At 42.6% G+C, this 21,974-nt stretch overlaps 1 protein-coding gene across 2 annotated transcripts in view; it reads left to right on the top strand.

Moving 5' to 3' along the window:
* Positions 1 to 21,974, top strand: part of LOC120031738 (PRKC apoptosis WT1 regulator protein-like) — a 73,952-nt gene that overhangs the window by 34,515 nt on the left and 17,463 nt on the right. For both annotated transcript variants that reach the window (XM_038977527.1, XM_038977526.1), the window contains exon 3: positions 11,392 to 11,523. In XM_038977527.1, coding sequence (XP_038833455.1) covers positions 11,392 to 11,523 — 132 coding nt within the window. The remainder of the gene's footprint in view (positions 1 to 11,391; positions 11,524 to 21,974) is intronic.

The following is a 21,974-nucleotide window of genomic DNA, read 5'->3' as shown; positions in this document are numbered from 1 at the left end:
CTTCATAAACTTCTTCAGATGACAGTCCTGTAACATCATATTACACAATGCATATAGGGTTTGTTCGAAAATGTGCATATGTAGCGGCACAAATCGTGGTTATACAATGTGAGTAGTGGCCAAACTTCAAGCAATCTGTCCGGCGCCATCTTGGAGAGGCACCTAATCTAATCGAAAACTATTCATAAACTTGACTAAAAAATACAGGTTGGACAGCAAATGAAAGATACATTAGTTCTTAATGCAACCGCTGTGTTAGATTTTTTAAATTAACGTTACTGCGCATACAGCGTGCGCTAAAGCGAGACCGCACCGAAATTCATGGCGGAATTATTGTTTAACATTTGTCAACATAAATACGAATTAACAGCATAAAGACTTCTTACTATTTGACGAGCTTCCATCAGAATCTTGGGCAAGGTGTCCTTTCTCCAGAACAATCGTCTTTTGGTTGAAAGATGTCCTCTTCTCCTGTAGAAATAGCAGCTAACGCTAGCTATGTGCAGGAGAGGTGTCCAACTCGTGAAAGCGCGTGACTAAGAAATTCCAGAAAATCGCAATAAACTGATATAAACTGCTATAAGTCGGTTTAAATTAACTACCTTATGATGTCTTTAACACCTATAACGAATAAAAACATGACCGGATATATCTAAAGGCCTATAACCGGAGCGTTCTAGAGCCACAGCCAGATGTCCTCCCTGCGCCAGAGCGAAGTGAAAAATGGCCGGACACTTTGTTCCGAGGTCTTTTATAAGCTTTCAGTTCTGCCTAGCAACCCCATTTCAACTCTCACTATTCGCTGACACCCAGGGGAAGACGTATGCAGTGCATCTCAACCAATAGAAGACAGGCAGATTTATAAACAGATCTCAGAACAGCAAGAAGATTTATGCATTCTCACATCCTCATAGGAAAAATGCTCTAACTCGAGTTCTGTTTCACTCACAGATATAATTCAAACGGTTTTAGAAACTAGAGTGTTTTCTATCCAATAGTAATAATAATATGCATATTGTACGAGCAAGAATTGAGTACGAGGCAGTTTAATTTGGAAACGAAATTATTAAAGTGCAAATAGCACCCCCTATTGAGAAGAAGTTTTAAAGGAAATACAATTCTCTCACATAAACGGTTTAAAATCACATTACATAATTTCACAAATAGTTTAATCTTTACTCATTCATTTTATACAATAATTAGATGCAAACCTCATAACGGAGGCTCCTGTATAAACAGAGTTATGGTAATGTGGCTGTATTGTCTTTCATGAGGTCACAACCATGAAACAAAACGGACCGGGTCGTAGCTGGTTTCTCCACCGACCGTTTACACATTCTCCAAAACATGGATATTGTTCAGTTCTCAAGTTCTGTGATATAGAGAAGTTCCTTTGTTCTCTCTGTGTCTCTTTCTGCATGGCCAGGAGGAGAGTCTCCTCCAGGAATTTACAACCTGAGATAACAGAACCTGGGTGTAGGAGGGAGAGAGAGGGGGATACCACGCTCTCTACCCAGAAAGGGCCACATCCTGACAAGAGGGTAGTGCGAGCGGCTGGGGCCAAGCTTCACTGGGGCCAAGCTTCCTGCCATCCAGGACCTATATAATAGGAGGTGTCAGAGGAAAGCCCAGAAAATTGTTAGACTCCAGTCACCCAAGTTATAGACTGTTTTCTCTGCTACCGCTCGGCAAGCGGTACCAGAGCGCCAAGTCTAGGACCAAAAGGCTCCTCAACAGCTTCTACCCCCAAGCCATTAGACTGCTGAACAATTCATAAAAATCGGCGCCGGACAATTATTCTTATTGTGTTACTTTTTATTTTAGCCTACTTGGTAAATATTTTCTTCTTCTTGAACTGCACTGTTGGTTAAGGGCTTGTAAGTAAGCATTTCACGAGTAAAGTCTACACTTGTTGTATTCGGCGCATGTGGCAAATAAAGTTTGATTTGAACATTTTGTTCTGGATATGTGTACAACCAACAGTTCAACATTCACCTTTTTCTACTATTTCTGTCAAGTCTACGGATACAATTTGATTAACACTATCCATTGGATGTGAATCTACTTCTAGTGTATCCAAACGCAATGATGCTGTCAGTCTGAGACTTTACACATAACACAGGACCAGCTTCCCCCACTGACTCCGTATACCACCACCACAAACCCTGTTATTACTGCTGGTTTACAGGGATTCATTATGATGGTTCTGGATCCAGAGCTGTGGGTCTAAGTACTCTAGCAGGTCCCAGCTACCATCAGCCTGGTCTCACTGTTATACACTGGTTTGAGTTACGGTACAGTACAGGCCCCTTAGCTTGTGGATAGAAGAGCCAGATATTAAATATATCCCATCTACACTTGCCTTCAGACAGTTTCAAGACCCTCACGCCAACTCTGGAGACGAGATGGTATTGTTGTTGTCATGCCAACAGGAATAGTCAACAGTGTCATACTAGAAGAGTTGGACGTAACTGTTGGTATCATTTGAAAACCACACTGCCATTGAATAGGGGCAGCGTTGGGCCAGTAACTGAAGGGCTTGGTTCAAATCCCGGAGCTGGCAAGTTGGAAAAATCTGCCCTTCTGCCCTTGAGCAAGGCAGTTAACCCCCAACAACTGCTCCCCGGGTGCCGATGATGTGAACGTCGATTTAAGGCAGCCCCCGTACCTCTCTGATTCAGAGGGTTAAATGCAGAAGACACCTTTCGGTTGAATGCATTTAGTTGGCGTGAGGGCCTTGAAACTGTCTGCAGGCAATCTGAAGATACATTTAACATCTGGCAAATGACTAGTTACCCTTTCCCTTCCCTTCTCTTTCCCTATACCTGTGGACAGGCATGTCTGAACCTCGAGTCATGCAGAGGTTTCCTGTCATCATGATGGCACAATGAGTCTACCTGCACCAACCAGCTGCTCTAGGGTAGCTAGAGCAGTGGACCGGACCGAGTGTGTTTGCAGTTGAGTGTGTTTGCAGTTGAGTGTGTTTGCAGTTGAGTGTGTTTGCAGTTGAGTGTGTTTGCAGTTGAGTGTGTTTGCAGTTGAGTGTGCGTGAGGCACTCCTCCCTGGTCAAACACTAGAGAAAACAAACAGTAGACTTGCTAATGGGGCCTTAACTACAAGCTGCATACCCTTCTATCAGACCCAGGCAAGCAATGTTTATGCAGTGGGCTAGAGTCAACACAGAGATAAAGACCCCCTGGCCAACAGGTTAGTTTGGTCTGCACAGTATACAGTCCTGCTGGGATGCTTCTATAAGAGGATCTGATAGGTTTAGAAGACTAGACCGATGTATTAAACACTGCTCTCATTGGACGCTGATGAGCCCAAATGTGCTGAATGGACTCCAACATAGAACTATTGTGCTGAAATCTATTGTCTTGAATATTCATGTTTTATTTCATGAATGGATGCCATGTCCTGGTATGAAAGATGTACGTTATGGTCCAAAATCATAACAGCTGGAACGGGCTATACATGTGCCTTCACGTCAAGCTGCCTTTTTACAGTGTAAAATCACTTTGTTCTGGAGGGATGACAACGGGGGGAGAGTGGATCTGTTGGCCATCAGTTTCTAATCTGTCTGAGTCTGTAATCTTTTAAAATGCTTGGCCGTCTTTTTTTAAAATTTTACCTTTATTTAACTAGGCAAGTCAGTTAAGTTAAATTCTTATTTTCAATGACGGCCTAGGAACAGTGTGTTAACTGCCTTGTTCAGGGGCAGAACGACAGATTTTTTTACCTTGTCAGCTCGGGGATTCGATCTTGCAATCCTTCGGTTACTAGTCCAATGCTCTAACCACTAGGCTACCTGCCGCCCCGTCTAAAGACAAGACAGCACTGGCTGTCTTTTCTCGAGGACGGTCTGTGTACAGTAGCCTATTTCATCTGTTGTATAAATTTAACCAAACATCCAGCTGCTAATTATTCATTAGGAATGAAGAGGCAATCATGTAATTAAGCAATTCTCCATATGACTGGAAAATTGCTACATCGTAACATATGATCAGCGAATGACATGCATTCATAATACTTCACACTATTTCCAGAGCTTGTTATGCGGTGTCATCTTCTTACCAAGGTTGTTTTCTCCGTTTGAGTCATTTTAAATATTGCTCACCTGAACCCATCATCTGTCTGTCTCTGTCTGTCTGTCTGTCACTGTCTCTGTCTGTCTGTCTGTCACTGTCTCTGACTGTCTGTCTGTCACTGTCTCTGACTGTCTGTCTGTCACTGTCTCTGACTGAATGTCTGTCTGTCATTGTCTCTGACTGAATGTCTGTCTGTCACTGTCTCTGTCTGTCTGTCACTGTCTCTGACTGTCTCTGTCTCTGACTGTCACTGTCTGACTGTCACTGTCTCTGACTGTCTGTCTGTCACTGTCACTGTCTCTGTCTCTCTGTCACTGTCTCTGTCTGTCTGTCACTGTCTCTGTCTGACTGTCTCTGTCTGTCTGTCACTGTCTCTGACTGTCTCGGACCGTCTCTGTCTGTCTGTCACTGTCTCGGACCGTCTCTGTCTGTCTGTCACTGTCTCGGACCGTCTCTGTCTGTCTGTCACTGTCTCGGACCGTCTCTGTCTGTCTGTCACTGTCTCGGACCGTCTCTGTCTGTCTGTCACTGTCTCGGACCGTCTCTGTCTGTCTGTCACTGTCTCGGACCGTGTCTGTCTGTCTGTCACTGTCTCGGACCGTGTCTGTCTGTCTGTCACTGTCTCGGACCGTCTCTGTCTGTCTGTCACTGTCTCGGACCGTCTCTGTCTGTCTGTCACTGTCTCGGACCGTCTCTGTCTGTCTGTCACTGTCTCGGACTGTCTGTCACTGTCTCGGACTGTCTGTCTGTCTGTCTGTCTGTCACTGTCTCTGACTGAATGTCTGTCTGTCTGACTGCACGCCACATTTAAGGCTGGGAATAAAACATGAGGCAGAGAACTCTCCTAGTAGCAGGATGACTATGAAAATCAATGATAATTTTGCACCAGAAATGCGTAATGCAGTACATGTAATTAATGTTGTATATTTGTAACCATTAAAAAGCCTTTGATATTTTCATGGCGGTTGAGCAACTCACTAAACTATCATTCGTTGTTCTTATGACCATTCTGTCATCTTGCGGATGAAACCGGGGAGAGGTCACGACCACACATCCTCTGAGGTCTCGCTGAGGTCAGAGGCACTGCTTTAGGCAGGATGAGCCCTGTCAGGAGACTGACTGGTGGTCCTTTGTATCTCAGTTGGTAGAGCATGGCGCTTGTAACGCCAGGGTCGTGGGTTCAACTCCCACATGTAAAATGTTATCCACGCATGACTAAGTTGCATTGGATTAAAGCGTCTGCCAAATGGCACATATATATTTATTCAAAGTTTAATAAGGTCTGCCTCAGGCCTCTCCTGGGGGCTACATAGACTGATGGACAACCAAACAGTATAGTACATTGTTATCCATTAGCTACACATGGCAATAATTGCTCAATTTCATTGATTCTCTGTCACAGTTGATACAAAACCGTAATGCTCTCAGAAAACAAGACGACCCCATTCTGTGATACAACATTAGGAATGGGGTTAGTACAGAGAGCTGGGTGGTATTGCAGTGTAAGCTACCATTTTAGGACTTTAGGCCCTGAGTCTGTTTTGATACCTTCTCTGCCCCCTCTCAAACTCTTCCCCCAAAGCCTCATAACATGCAGTTCAATTCCTGGGTCTTTGTCCAAACCACAGAGGTTATAGAGCATAGAATGAGGCTGGCAAAGCAAGAGCAGTGGAACACACAGTGCGATGTTGTTGCATGGTCTATTCCCACAGATGGATTAAAGCTGGGGCCAGAGGTCAGACAGTAGAACTCTGCTTGGCCTCCTGGCTGCCCAGGTCTAACTACAACGGAGAGGGAAGCTGATGCTGGTACTGTCTCATGATTGGTGACCACGGAGGAAATATAGTGCGTTTCCTAGTAGTTGTAGCCTATGTTTTGTAATGGCATACTGTCACCCCACGTGGAGATTCCGTCCCTGTGAGGTCTGGTGGAGTACTAAACGTGCTTGTTAAAACGGTATTGCTGAAAAGTTTGATTAAAAAAGGGAAATGTGGACTTCTGCTTTAGACCCAGTTTAATGGTCCTTTCCCGTTCCAGGCTTGTGCTTGATAAACATTGATAAAAAAATATATATATATATATAAACTCAGCAAAAAAAGAAATGTCCCTATTTCAGGACCCTGTCTTTCAAAGATAATTCGTAAAAATCCAAATAACTTTACAGATCTTCATTGTAAAGGGTTTAAACACTGTTTCCCATGCTTGTTCAATGACCCATAAACAATTAATGAACATGCACCTGTGGAACGGTCGTTAAGACACTAACAGTTTACAGACGGTAGGCAATTAAGGTCACAGTTATGAAAACTTAGGACACTAAAGAGGCCTTTCTTCTGACTGAAAAATACCAAAATAAAGATGACCAGGGTCCCTGCTCATCTGCGTGAATGTGCTTTAGGCATACTGTAAGGAGGCATGAGGACTGCAGATGTGGCCAGGGAAATACATTGCAATGTCCGTACTGTGAGACGCCTAAGACGGCGCTACAGGGAGACATGATGGACAGCAGATCGTCCTCGCAGTGGCAGACCACGTGTAACAACACCTGCACAGGATCGGTACATATGGACATCACACCTGCGGGACAGGTACAGGATGGCAACAACAACTGCCCGAGTTATACCAGGAACGCACAATCCCTCCATCAGTGCTCAGACTATCCGCAATAGGCCGAGAGAGGCTGGACTGAGTGCTTGTAGGCCTGTTGTAAGGCAGGTCCTCACCCCAGACATCACCTGCAACACCGTCACCTATGGGCACAAACCTACCGTCGCTGGGCGAGACAGGACTGGCAAAAAGTGCTCTTCACTGATGAGTCACGGTTTTCTCTCACCAGGGGTGATGGTCGGATTCGCGTTTATCGTCGAAGGAATGAGCGTTACACTGAGGCCTGTACTCTGGAGCGGGATCGATTTGGAGGTGGAGGATCCGTCATGGTCTGGAGCGGTGTCTTTTTTTGCTCAGTTTACATAAAGAAGTTGTACTCTCAGCCAAGACAAGCTGCATTTTATGAGAATGTCTTGTACACAGTTTGACTTCAAGGCCCAAACCAACCCCTGCAAGGAGAAACAAGTTTATTTGGAATTTCAACTCAGAAGTTAAATGAAAAAACAACATTTTGGGAACAAAACCAGTCTGGGATTAACAGGGCCGATAAATCACGCTTTCTGGGTTTGGGGAGAGAGAGTTGGCACTGATTTTAGAGGCTCAGAGATGGTTTAAGGTTGGCCCCATAGCTGACCAGCACCTCCATCTGTCTGACAGCCCACTGAGCAGTTTGCAGCCTCTTCATCACTCTCACTCTCTGTGTGGTGTGTGTGTGTGTGTGTGTGTGTGTGTGTGTGTGTGTGTGTGTGTGTGTGTGTGTGTGTGTGTGTGTGTGTGTGTGTGTGTGTGTGTGTGTGTGTGTGTGTGTGTGTGTGTGTGTGAGAGAGACAGCTTGCCTGAATCCGGGCACTGAACACCACTCCCTTGGACTCTTCCTACAGCCAAGAGGCATTGTGGGTAATGCACTTGTATCCTCAGGTTGTTCCCTTTACTCAGCGAATCAACCATTGTTTAATTCAGAATTCACCTAATCTGCCTTCATGCTATTATTATTTCACGTTGGACCATAACAGGTTGTTACGATAACCAGACAGTAATATTTTACACAAACTCTTATGACCTTGTCAGATGATATTGTTCAGGCCTCATAGCTGGCAAACCTCTACTTTAACTCACATTGACAACAATGTCCTCAAGTGTCACATTTATCCCCCCGACTCTCACCGTGGATGTTTGTTCTCCCTTTGATCTCTGACAGACCTGAGTTCCTCCCTCCAGAGATCTCTGTGTTGTATTTGTGAGCCAGGTCCTAGCTGAGGCTGAATGAACAACGCTAATGATTAATGGACAGTGGGCAGTGTGTGAATCATCTCAGTGCCGTTGTTCCTCTCCTTTCCTCACTGCTCCTCTCCGCTCCATCTCTAACACATCATCCAAATGAACTCAGTCAGTGCCAGGGCGTGCAGTAGGTAATTAAGGAACACAAGTCATTAAACACAGTCGCGCAATACCACCGTAGCAGCAGCCTCCAATGGGAAGAAAAGACTAGCGGACGGAGGTGCCCTTTGCTTGTTAACACATTTGAGGAGTAAACGGACAGAGCGCTGGCACGTTAACATGTCGGCGCTGGCGGTCAGCTTAAATGTTTCAAATGAGTCCTCTGAGGAGAGAGACTGTATGTAGTGTTGTCTCTCTTGTTGTGATGTGTGTGTTTTGTCATTTATTTATTTTAATCCCAGGCCCCCGTCCCCGCAGGAGGCCTTTTGCCTTTTGGTAGGCCGTCATTGTAAATAAGAATTTGTTCTTAACTGACTTGCCTAGTTAAAGGGGGGAATATAAATATATAAATATTATGAATGTTAGTGTTTAGGAAGGGGATATTAGGTAGAGGACCACACTGAGGAGAGAGAGAAGATGGTATGAGTGTTAGTGTTTAGGAAGGGGATATTAGGTAGAGGACCACACTGAGGAGAGAGAGAAGATGGTGTTAGTGTTTAGGAAGGGGATATTAGGTAGAGGACCACACTGAGGAGAGAGAGAAGATGGTATGAGTGTTAGTGTTTAGGAAGGGGATATTAGGTAGAGGACCACATTGAGGAGAGAGAGAAGATGGTATGAGTGTTAGTGTTTAGGAAGGGGATATTAGGTAGAGGACCACATTGAGGAGAGAGAGAAGATGGTATGAGTGTTAGTGTTTAGGAAGGGGATATTAAGTAGAGGACCACATTGAGGAGAGAGAGAAGATGGTATGAGTGCTCTGCCTGTATGAGCTGTCTGCAGCTATAGTTCTGTCAAGGGGCAGCTGTTGGAAATTGTTCTTGAGGATTTCTTTCCCATCTTGTAACAAGTTGAGGATGCTATAAACTGTTCAGATTCTTCACCTCCATTACATAAGCAGTGTTATTTGAGACACTGAAATATCCATTCAGGGAGGTATAGACACCAAAAGTCAGACATTTTGCAAGTTCCTCCTGACATGGATTCAGCATTAGAATGATAGATTGCAGATCACTTTCCCCCAAAAGGACCACATTTCCACCCAGCACACACATTCCTAATGGACCGCCACAGTCGGGTCCAGATGTAGCTTCTTAACTGGACTTGTCTTCCCATGATGAACACTGGCGTTTGGAGACCTCAATAATATGTTGAGTAAACGCTCTTCAGAGGCCTCGCGCTTTACGCCTGCCAAGGTCCCACACATTATAAACAGGAAGAGGAAGGAATTTTGGGACTAGTCTGCTTCTTTTCAGAACTCACTCCCCCACTTCCCCTCTCCCCTCTGGTGTGTCATCATCACCACTTTATCTGAGCCCCTCGACGGGAGGAAATGTACTCAGCGTTTCCCAGGGCAGCCAGTAGTGCCCTCTTCCTGCTTTTTATAGGTGATACTTGTCCCTAGTTTAGCTGTGTGTCTAATGGATATGTGTCTGTGTTTGCTAAGTGTGTTTATCTGTATTTTAAATACAGCTGTCTGATAAGTTGTGTGGTTACACCATGATACTGTATACCCATTCTTAATAGTTATTGTACATTAGTCATACAGTATGCTATTATTTGTATGTCTCTGCCTCCAGTATGAAGGAAGTTAGAGGTAGTTTCGCGAGCCAATGCTAGCTAGCATTAGCACAATGACTGGAAGTCTATTAGCATGCTAAGGACAGTATCCTATAATAGTTCACTATCGGACTTGGTAATGTGAAAGTGAATGCTGGACCAAGGTTATATATCCATGGTTCTGTTGACATAAACCTGTTTGACCCTGTGGACTCAGACGTGGCCACCATGACTGATCGAGTACAGAGACATCTCCTCACTGGCTGGGTCGGAAAAACACACATTCTTTCTGCTGAAATCAGAAACAGAAACATCCCTTAAAAGGATGAGCCTAGATCTCCCATTGTTTTATCTGGAATAAGACAAATGCATGGAAATGATTTGAAGTAATAGTGGGTAAAACAGCCAGCACCGTGATCCAAAAGAAATGTTCCTAACCCAGTTCCAGATTTAAAGTCCCTCTGTTTGTGCAACTGTGCATAGCAACATTTTTAGTCTTAAAACACTGTGTTGATGTAGACAGACTTTTGTTAGACTGTGTAATATCCCTCATTATTCCATATGTGACTGTTATTAGTTCTATGTTTCTGACCCCTGCTTCTCCGGAGTCTACAGCTGTGTATTGCTGTAGGCAGTTGGGAGGGAGCAGGGGAATGTTTTGGCAAATCAAACAGCACAGAGCATCCCTGTGCCCTTTGCAGGGGTCAGATGTCTAAAGGCAGGCAGTGTGTTTACTGGGCTTGTCTGCACAGACACAGGCAGCATGCTCCTAAAAGTAATGTCTGTGTCAATATGTCAAAGGCCAGACGAGAACAACTAGCGTTAACCTCTGCCTGAGTTAGAGCAGAGAAGAAAGGAGTTGGCATTTCCCCAGGCGTGCTGATAAACATTTTGGCAGGAAGGTCTTTGCAAATGACTACATTCCTTTTTAGCCTTTTAAGGCTATTTTTACCATTCAAGGGCCTGTTCGTTCGGTAAGCACCTTTTTGTTTGTTGCACAGCGTGAAAACAGGAAAGACTGGTTTGTGTTCTGCACGAGTGGGAGGTTGGCTCCTGTTTCTGTCAATACAGATGATACAACCGTCAAGTTCAAAGTCAAACTTCATTTTCTCAATGCATATTCATTTATTTTGATGCACTACTTAACTAAATCGCATATATCATGAATTTCACAATTTCTCGCTGTGTCCCGACTGACCCCTACATCACAGGGCGTTGTTGACTCCCAGTGTTTTCGGAGACATTCCACTGGTCAAAAAGCCCTCTGTCTACACGTCCACAGCAGTGTAAGGACCCCTTGCCTGCCGTCTTCCTGTTGCCTGTGTGTCCCAGTGAATGTGGCCTAGGTTGCATCAGAGCTGTCCAGGGGCTGTGAAAGAAATCATGTCTTAAGAGGATTAAGGGGACCGGGGCCACATCTCTCCGGAGGCTACCACGGTTACAGTGAGAATGACCCCGGCTGTCACCGCTCGCCAACATCAGTGGTCGTGTCTCACTACCCGTGCCTCTCTCTCTTTATTGCTCTGTACCTCTCTCTCTTTCAATAGCTGTACATCCTGTTGATATGTTACTTAGTGTATAGCATAGATAATTTTTTATTTGCACCTAAAGAACATTCAATAAGTTGACCTCTCTATTCACACCTTAATTATTCAATAAAGGTGTGTTCAACTCTCTCTCTCTCTCGCTGTATTGCAGAGCCTGGATGAGCTGGATGATGACGACGGAGGGGATAAGGCGAAGGAGGAGGAGCAGCAGCTGACCCAGCTCAACACGGAACAGAACGAAGCCATGACCTCTGACCCAGGGGCCGCCACCCACTTACTACAGGTGAGGACCATGTCACATGTCACCGAACCTCACTGACCTTTTACCCCTTAGTGTAATATCTAGGTCCTGGCGTTTTGCCTGACCATGTAACCGGACACGGAAACACTCTGGGCTCAAGTCATATCAATCAATAAGGCATTTGGCTCCCCAAGTTATTGTTCACATTTAGGGAAAAAAAGGGTTCTATCGCTTGCTTCATATATGAAACACCTAGAAGTTCTATATAGAACCCTTTTTATATGGTTCTTTGATCAGAACCCTAGAGGTTCTTCACTGAACCAAAATGTTTCCATATACTGTTGAACACTGCATGGTGCCATTTATGAATTATGGCTATTACTATTTTGAGCTAAGAATATACTTTAATAAACAATTAAATAATGGATCAAAGAACACCAGCTAGAATTATTTGCCATTCTATGCGAACATAGTTGGGAAATATGCACTGGTGGCCAGGGAGACATCTCTTTGTTTGAATGATGGCCCATGTCAACTCTGGCTGACTTCTTTACAATACAATACTTTGTCCATTAGTTAGTGATCGACAAAAAGGTGTCTTCTGCTCTGTTCTCAACCACCACCAAACAGCAGACCTCACACATACAGTCGAGACAACCACAGGTTCAAGCTGCATGCAGCGCCCCTGGATGGAGAGCATGTTGTGGGGTTAAAGGCCTTGCTCAAGGGCCTAATGGTAGGGGAATGTTTTGAAGATGTGAACCCAGCAGCCAATGTTTTGAAGACGTGAACCCAGCAGCCAATGTTTTGAAGACGTGAACCCAGCAGCCCTCCAGTTGTCAGATCAATTCTGTCATTTTTTTTCTCTCCAGCGCCCAGCCCGGGATTAGAACCAGCCACCTTTCGGCCACACGCCGCTGGTTTACCTGCTTGACTGGAGACATGAGTTCAACTCCAGAAATAAGCATGAGTTAACCTGCCAAAATACTATGCAGACATGCAAGTTGTTCTTCTACATCAGAATAATTGTATGTAGTTGTCCGCAGCAGCCGAAAGAGAGAGCCTTTGATAGTTCTGGGTTACTGCAAAACATAGATTGTGTGTTAAAAGTCATGTAATAATTAACTAGGCTATTGAATCACCAATACTTATTATACATTATTTATAATAAATTATGTATACATACCTCTACATACCTACATTCAGAAACAGTCTTATACTGGTTTTAATGAAACAGTCCCCTCAATTGACTCTGAAATACTGACATAAAATAAAGAATTAGCTAATTGCCAATGTCAGACTGGGTCTGTAGCTCTATTTGGCATGTCCCATAATAAAAATTGGTTTATTAGAAAGAGAAAGCTAGCTTGTGAAGTGGTGAATTAAACTAGCCTAGCTTTTTCTGTTTAGCTAGCTAGCTTACAATCATGCTAATTCTAATAACGTTTCAACTTTATTTATCTAGTATATAGTTTATCATAAGACTTTTGCTTCATATATTTTAATTAAATCAACTTTGCTCACCTTTAATACATTGAAAAAATAACGTGCTTATTGGTAGGCAAGTTGGTTCAACCACCGTCCTCTTGCTTTGTCATGCTGGAATGGATTGGCAGTTGGTTTTTGAATAGGCATGGCAGTTACCCAAAAGTTTCTAGAAGCCCTTTTTATATGAGTGTGTGTGCTTTTATTTAACACATGATTTCCTCTTGCACAAGTTTGTGCCTGGCTGTTTGCCACTCAGACCGGTGAAGTCACACAGCAGCATCATTAATATGGATATAAATGTCAATGGAAAACAGCTCAAACAAATTAAGAGGGAATGTTAGCTGTCATTTCAGAGTTTGATGTGACTGGGTTAGCTTTTTTTTTTAGCTGTTTAATTTCTAAAATCCCCATTACACTCTGGGGCGGGATAGAACCCTCAATGTTCTTTGTCTTTACTGGGTATGTATGTGTGTGTGTATAACTTTTTTTAGTAAAGGGTTCTTTAAATATGAATTGAAGTACCAGAAGGTTCTATATAGAACCCCAAAGTACCCTTTTTACTAAGAGTGTACAGTACAAAACAGGATAGATCTCTTGATTCCCATGGTGATCTACAGCTGAGTCCAGCCCCAACTTACACACTCCCCTCCCCTGAGCAGAATGTGATGATGGATGGATAGATACATACCACAGTGCCACCAAACAGAGGCACTGTTGGTCAGAGAGAAATCACTCTATAGGCTGCTTGAGAAGGAGAGCGCTGCAAACAATGCATTGCTCTATTTGCACGACAGTACTCTACAAAATACAAACGTATTCTCATTCCATATAACCATTTTCTCATTCCATATAACCATTTTCTGAGTGTGGTGACATTAGCAGTACTAAAAACACAGCTTAGACACCTGTGTTTTTGAGATGGTCACAACACAGCTCAGCTCAAAGGTCCACAGGGCTAAGTGCTTATAGCTTCATTTGGAGCCTGTGTTGGAGCAAGTCTCTCTAAAAACACACTTCAGAGCCGTATCTGGAATTAATCTGCATGTATGACAGGCTATTGATATGGAGCATGCAGTTTGGGAACAGAGGAGTCCCTGCCTATTCAGTCCAATGCGTTAATAGATTTCATAGGAAGGCTAAACCGATTTTATATACACATGGTTTTGCAAACAATTATGTTTTGATTGTGGTACTAGGTGCGTAATTGATTTGAAGCAAACCATTCCAGAGCATAACATATGTGAATAAGACAGAGTACCTACTATCAGGTTAATTATTATTGATATGATTGTTTCTATAAGCAGTGATGTTGCAAATATCGTTTTCTGTTACTTTTCCCTTGAAGAGATCATTACTGTGCAGTCAACAAGTGTGCAATTGAAGTGCTGTCAAACTCTCTATGCAGAGACATGAAAGGACTTGAGAATATGTCGGTAACGAAGGCAACAGCGGAAGCACTTGTCTATGAGCTGGAATATAATACGATTTAGATTTCCTCCCTGTGTTATATTAACAGATATGTTTTCTGTCTGTACTATACAGTATATCAGATGATATATTCATATAAAGCTTTCCAAATGTAGTTAGTAATTTAATGTATCAAGTCAGTAGGCCTACAAACACTTAATTCACTAGAAATACGAGTCACCCACTCGTTTAACTGATGTGTCATGTGTGTAGAAAGTGAAGAGGCTTCTACTCCATTGACATACCATATAGTGAATCCAGAAGATTCACTATATAACACATCCTTCCCACTGAGACATAAACAGATTACGCTTCAGCGTTCAAATGAGACCTAGAAGTGCCTGCTGAGCCCACCTTACCATTACCACAACATATTCCCCTTAAGTCAGAGCAGATGTGGGTACTGCCACGACTAACCACTGGGGATCTCCCACACTGCATCTCACCCATTGCTCTACCACTCCCTGTCTTTGGTCTAGGGATTTTTGATGGTCATATTTGGTTGTGTGTCATGCCTTTGTGACCGTAGTGACGAGCTAACGGAGGAGGGGAGAGAGGATCTACAGGGAGCTGTCAAGCCGACATCTGTAAAGACGGAGCATTCCAAAAATGTGCCGTTTCATTCTGACCCCATTTATCACACAGACTTGGTTGCCATGTTGTCTGTGTAATATACAGCTACCTCGAGAGCAAACTGTCTGGCTTTTTAGCTTCGGCACTGGTATCAAGATGTCTGGACTGAGACGGGACTGGCAACTTCAAATACTAAGAAAACGTAGACGTTTCTGCAAAACAAAATAATCCCCTACCGTTTTGAGCCCACACGGTGTTGCGTCAATAATAAGTGAACTTGGTTAATGAGCTTTCTGACTTTCATTTGATAGTTGATTCGTATTTCTCTCTTTTCATCCTTTCTTGGGTCTGTCTATCTGGTACCAAGTAAAACACACTATCCTCCCCTTCTTCCTCTGTGGAGCGCTGTGTGGTGGTTAATGAGCTCCATGAACAACCCGTTCATGGAGATGAGACAAGGTAATAGCAGTGTAGCACTGTCCAGTAGGGTTGTGACAATACCCGTATTGAAATATGTTTTCCATGGCAAAAATGAAAACACGAAGCAGACCAAACTCTTTGGTCATTTAAAAACCTGCTGTATGTACAATATTGTGTGCTACAGCTTGGAAAATAAATAAATGTGACTCTGGATGATAACATAATGATTTTTGTTTCCAACATCAGGGCTGTTTTCCTAAAGACGTGAAATCATCTTCGTGTTTTGTTTCCTTGGCACGATACTAACGAGTATCGCGATACTGGTATCCTTCCGGCACTACTGACCAGCCCGTCTCAGTGAGAGGGAGTCCTGTAATGGCTGCAGCACTATCTCCTTCACTGTCATCCTCTCTCTGTTCCTACTCATCTATTTCATATCCCCATCTCCTGCTGCCAACCCATCCACCCCCACACACTAGCACCTTGTGATACACATGGAATCACACACACACCCGTACGCACGCACATACACAAATACTCACGCACACACACACTGGTGTTTTTCTTTCCTATGGTTGCGTTCCTCTGTGAGGTAGTGTAATCAAGTGTAGTTTCAGTGACGTCCGTGTCACAGAGAGGCCCTCTCTCTGGGGACCCCATGTGGTCCTAGTTATCAGGCCTTACCCCTCTGTGGTATGTGAGCTGTACAAGGAAAACACTTTCCCTAAACCTGGAGCCTTGTCAGATAAACAAAACCATAGGTAACATTCAACCGGATCATCTGCTTCTAATGTTGCGCCTGGTCCAAAGGGGGAAGTGGTTTAGGTTCTGAGTTCTGAAACGGTGTGCGCTGTATACACTGAGTATACGAAACATTAGCAACACTAATATTATGCCCCCCTCCCCCCCTTTGCACTCAGAACAGCCTCAGTTCGTCAGGGCATAGACTGTACAAGGTGTCGAAAGCAACCGGTGTGCCTGGCACCTACTACGTACCATACCCTGTTCAAAAGGGACTTAAATATTTTGTCTTGCCCATTCACCCTCTGAATGGCACACATACACAATCCATGTCTCAATTGTCTCCAGGCTTAAACATATTTTTTGGGGCCTCCCGAGTGGGGCAGCAGTCTAAGGCATTGCAGTGCTTCAGGCGTCACTACAGATCATAGCTTTCACCTGGTCAGTCTATGTCATGGAAAGAGCAGGTGTTGTATACTAAGTTTAAATGTATACACATGTAGCTACAGTATATGGTTTTGCAAAACAATGATGTTTTGATTGTGGTACTGTATGTGCAAATTATTTTAGAGCATAACATATGTGAATAAGACACACACACCCACACCCCATTGTGGTATCCAACACCTTAACAACCCTCATTTGCATTTTTTATTTGCACCTGTCAGTCCAGCAAAGCTTGATAATCTTTTCTTTAAGGCAGGCACTTTCTCCTCCCTGCCTAGACAGTTTTCAAATGCTTTAACTGAAGCTTCCCTGCTTAGATGTGATGTTCTCTAAGCTGTTCAGAAGTTTGGTTGTTTAGCCTGAGACAATATTTTCAGAGGGTATCGCCATTGTTGACCAAAGATTACAAGTCTGTAAATCAGGTTAACCAGATTAATATTTATCCTTTACAAGATTGCTGCCAGCTAAAATAGGTCATTGGCTGTAGTCCTCTCATTTTGCCAGTTTAATTCTTTGGCCTCACCTTTTTGAAATGTCAATCGTGTACTCCTAAAATGACAGAGCCTCCAGAGTAACAGATGAGGATATTTATCAGCTTTGCAGGAGACATATTCAGGGCATTGGCAGCATGCTGGAATGCAAAAGTAGACCTATTGTTGAACTTTTATTAGGCATGCCTTCTGGGATTTCAGACATTTTAATGGGCTGTCAAGCGCACAAAGGCTGTCCGATTGCAAACCCATAAATTCATTTAAAAAAAAAAAAAAAAAATGTGCATGTGATTTATGAGCGGGAGAACATTGTCATGAATGATATATTTGGCCATGGATAGATGGGCAGACCGACACAGACTGACTGACACGAAAATCTGCCAACTTTACCATGCAAGGTATTGCCAGTAACAAAGCTTGTACTTTTATTTCCTCCAACCGAGGTAGTCTTTAATGCAGTAATATGTTTTAAAGTCCCACCAACGCCTCAGTATAAAACGTTACCTTTTATCTTACTGGCTTTGGCACACAATAAATCATGAACAGTCTATTCTTGTCCGACATCAAACCTGTCAATTACAAAGCTTCACTGAATTCCTTTTAATGTATTTATCTCCATTTACATGTATGTAGTTCTGTCCTTGAGCTGGACTTGTCTATTGTCACAGAAATGCTTTAGCATTTAGCCTAATATTGACTTTTAACAGGTACATTTTAAAAGGTCCTTATATCTACCTAAGAAATTATGGGTAAATATACATACGTGTCAAACTTAAACTACAACTTGGCTTTTAATGTCAACTTTTATTTAGCTGGAATTTTAGAAATTTTACTGGGCTGTCAAGCTCACAAAGGCTTTCAGATCGCAAACACCCATAAATTCCTGTTTAAACAATGTGCATGTGATTTATGAGAGGGAGAGCATTGCCACGGCACTATTCCTCTTTTCCTGAAGTGGCACAAGTCTATAGGCTACAATATCATGTTGATATTTATGTTGAGCATGTTTTGTTACTCTAGTGGAAGTAATATTTGACGTGTATATATTATAAATACCTCAAGTGTGACTCGTAATAAGACTAAGTATTTAGCCTATTAAAATGTTTATCAGACTCCATAAAGGTAAGTAGCAATATGCAAGAACACTGTAATTGAGCTACAGTAATAGGCCATCAAGAAATGTCTGAGAATGGAATTCGAAATACAAGTGTATTTAATTACCTTGGAAAATGAATGGATTCACATACAAGGCATAAATCTGAAGTTACAAGGCAATACTGACATTAACAAATCATTATACTATGCATGATCAGAGAAAGAGAGAAATCATAGCCTGAAAGGTCATGCCCCAGAAATCCATGGGGTAGAGAAAGAAAGAAGGTCAGGAAGAAAAAAGAGAAAGAACCGTAAATCTTAGGCTCTTTTATAAGCATCTGAGTTGTTTGGATTCAAAATCTGAGTTGTTGGCCAATAGTATTACTGTAAAGTTAACCTCCAATCAGATCTACATGATGTGACCTCTGCTTATCAGAGGTGAGACAATGGGGGTTGGAGAAATAAAACTGAGAATGCTGAATTCCTAAGACAACACAGAGGAGTTTCTCGCATACGGTTGATAAGTCACTTCAGGGGCTGCCCTACCCTACAGTACGATTAGTCCTGTTTAGATGTCTGCTGCCTACAATTAAAAAGGCAGTTGGCGAGGACATTTGTTAGCAAGATATCAATGTGCATGATGTCTAACAAAGCAGGGTGAGGGTAGGAAAAAATATGAAGCGTGGATAAAACAGTGACTTTTACAAATCATCCTACGGAGGTTCATCCAGGTCAGCTTTTACATTTCTTTACATTATTGGAAAGAGCAGATTCTAAGGTTTCTAACATACAATCACTTACAAACTCTGAAAAATGAGGGCAATGGGCTCTGTTTCAAAATATCACTTTTTTTGTTACATGACAGCGTTTCCAAGTTGTGTGGGAAAAGTAACGTAATTAATCCCAAAAATGCTATTTAATTATTTTGAAAATGCATTTTATTAGTCTTATAATGGTTCTTAGTACCTGCCTAAACAAATTAATAATGGATTTCTTTGTGATGGTATATATTCAATGGATTTATAAAAATAGACGCTTACCCACATCTACATACCCCCTTTTTTAAAATGTTATATATATATTTTAAAATTTAACCTTCATTTAACTAAGCAAGTCAGTTAAGAACAAATTCTTATTTACAATGACGGCCTACACCGGCCAAACCCGGACGATGCTGGGCCAATTGTGCGCCGCTCTATGGGACTCACAATCATGGCCGGTTATGATACAGCCTGATTTCGAACCAGGGTGTCTGTAGTGACGCTTTTAGCACTGAGATGCAGTGCCTTAGACCGCTACGCCACTCAGGAACCCCTACTCCCACTGTCACCGGTGCAGGCATGTGCACAGGATGCACAAATGGGACTGTTTGAAAGGGTGTTAGCACCCCAAAAGGTTTTTACAGGTAACAATACTCTAAATCCTGTGTGATTTGTGTATCTTAGACAGACAAACATGCACACACATACACACACACTGCCTCCTGTCGATGCAACATAGAGGTATTTTTCAGATTTCATTGTTTTTTTATTGTTAAGATCCCATTGTAAATCTCTTTCTTCCGTCATATGTAAATAAAAGAACGCCAACTGTCCCTACCCCGGCTTCATGAAAGACACAACTCTGCACTGACTTCGCTGTCAGCCTCCTAAAATCTAAATTCAGAGACTGGCTACCCCCTGACCGGAGGCAGGAACACCCGCAGCCAAAACAAACTGACTATACCAAAGTCTAGAACAGAAAGGTACATGACGTCACCAATCCCATGTTTCTGCTCATTGATTGAGTCACTTTAAGACCACAGGACATTATAGATTTTTTTTCTTTTTTTCTGGTGTTTGTTTATTTTGTTACTGTTATCCATGAATATGTTGTATGCGCATGGATTTCTGTTTGTATTGACTTCTATATGAGTGTTGAAACCAAAACAACTTAACATAAGAGCTGGAAATGTAACATGAATACAGCTCATTCATAGTGTTGTTTCCGAGGCTTTCCTGAGGCCTGTCTGTTCTCTGTAATAGTGGCTCTTAGGGCTGCAGCAGAAGCTGTTAATTAAGGATCCGCCCCTTTCTTTCAATTTTCGGCTCAAATTACATACCCAAATCTAACTGCCTGTAGCTCAGGACCTGAAGCAAGGATATGCATATTCTTGATACCATTTGAAAGGAAACACTGAAGTTTGTGGAAATTTGAAATTAACGTAGGAGAATATAACGCATTAGATCTGGTAAAAGATAATACAAAGATTTTTTTTTTTTTTCCTTGTGTTGTCTTTGAAATGCAAGAGAAAGGCTATAATGAATTATACTAGCCCAGGTGCAATTTAGACTTTGGCTACTAGATGGCATCAGTGTATATGCAAAGTTTTTTAGAGCGATCCAATGAACTATTGCATATCTATTCAAAATGTTGTATCAAGACTGCCCAAATGTGCCTAATTGGTTTATTCATACATTTTCAATTTCAAATTTGTGTACTCTCCTCAAACAATAGCATGGTATTCTTTCACTGCAATAGCTACTGTATTGGACAGTGCAGTTAGAATAACAAGAATGTAAGCTTTCTGCCCATATCAGACATGTCTATGTCCTGGGAAATGTTCTTGTTACTTAAAACGTCATGCTAATCATATCAGCGCACATTAGCTCAACCATCCCGAGGGTGGGACACCGATCTGTAGAGATCCTTAAGAGGTTTTAAGCATGACAAATAGAGCTGTGCAGCCCCATAATGCAGCACTGTGAAGTATCCTCACTTAAATTGCATTAACCTTGTCTCAGCATCTCCCGGCCCGGGATGCAAGACAACACACTGGGAAACAACTGCCGCACGGTGGACTGTTAATGTGATGAATGCAAACTGGGGGAGTATCTGAAAACAAGTAATTTTTTCAACGTGGCACGCAGCAGCAGTGTCGTGTTTCTCTCTCACACAACTCTCTACTGAACACCCAGGCAGGCCTTAGAGTCCTTGACACCCTTGGTATTCATGGGAGTTGTTCAGAGCAGCACACAGCTCCATGAAAGGGCTGACAGACACTCACATTTATGGTTGTGTAACCCTTGTGTGTTTTATACACACCAGATTAAGACACTTTCAGGTATACATGCATGTTGGGTTGTGAACATGAAGACATTTCTGTTCTCTGCAAGTTAATGGACAATAAAGTACATCTTGTCTTGTTTTATGCTGTTTTATCTAGTCAAATATCTATTTGATCAATACATTGTGCACCACAACATGCGAGAGCTGCTGTAATCTACTACTCTCTTGATCGTGTGTTTATAAATCCCAGGGTTTATAGGAAAACATTTGCTCTGTTAACTAACCTTTGGATCTGATTTGAACTTATCCCTATGGAAATATACAAACTGCCAAAATAAAGGAAACACTTGAGTAAATGAGTACAAAGTACTGTATATTGAAAGCAGGTGCTTCCACACAGGTTTGGTTCCTAAATTAATTAAGCAATTAACCTCCCCGGGTGCACAACTGAGCAAGAGGTCAAGTACATTAGAGTGTCTAGTTTGAGAAACAGATGCCCTCAACTGGCAGCTTCATTAAATAGTACCCGCACAACACCACTCAACGTCAACAGTGAAGAGGCAACTCTGGGATGCTGGCCTTCTAGGCAGAGTTCCTCTGTCCAGTGTCTGTGTTCTTTTGCCCATCTTAATCTTTTATTTTTATTGGCTAGTCTGAGATATGGCTTTTTCTTTGCAACTCTGCCTTGAAGGCCAGCATCCCGAAGTCGCCTCTCCGCTGTTG

This window comes from Salvelinus namaycush, chromosome 38 (assembly GCF_016432855.1).
Source record: "Salvelinus namaycush isolate Seneca chromosome 38, SaNama_1.0, whole genome shotgun sequence".
NCBI classification, from domain to species: domain Eukaryota; kingdom Metazoa; phylum Chordata; class Actinopteri; order Salmoniformes; family Salmonidae; genus Salvelinus; species Salvelinus namaycush.
Note: the sequence above shows the minus strand (reverse complement) of the source record. Positions and strands in the feature narration are given on the sequence as shown.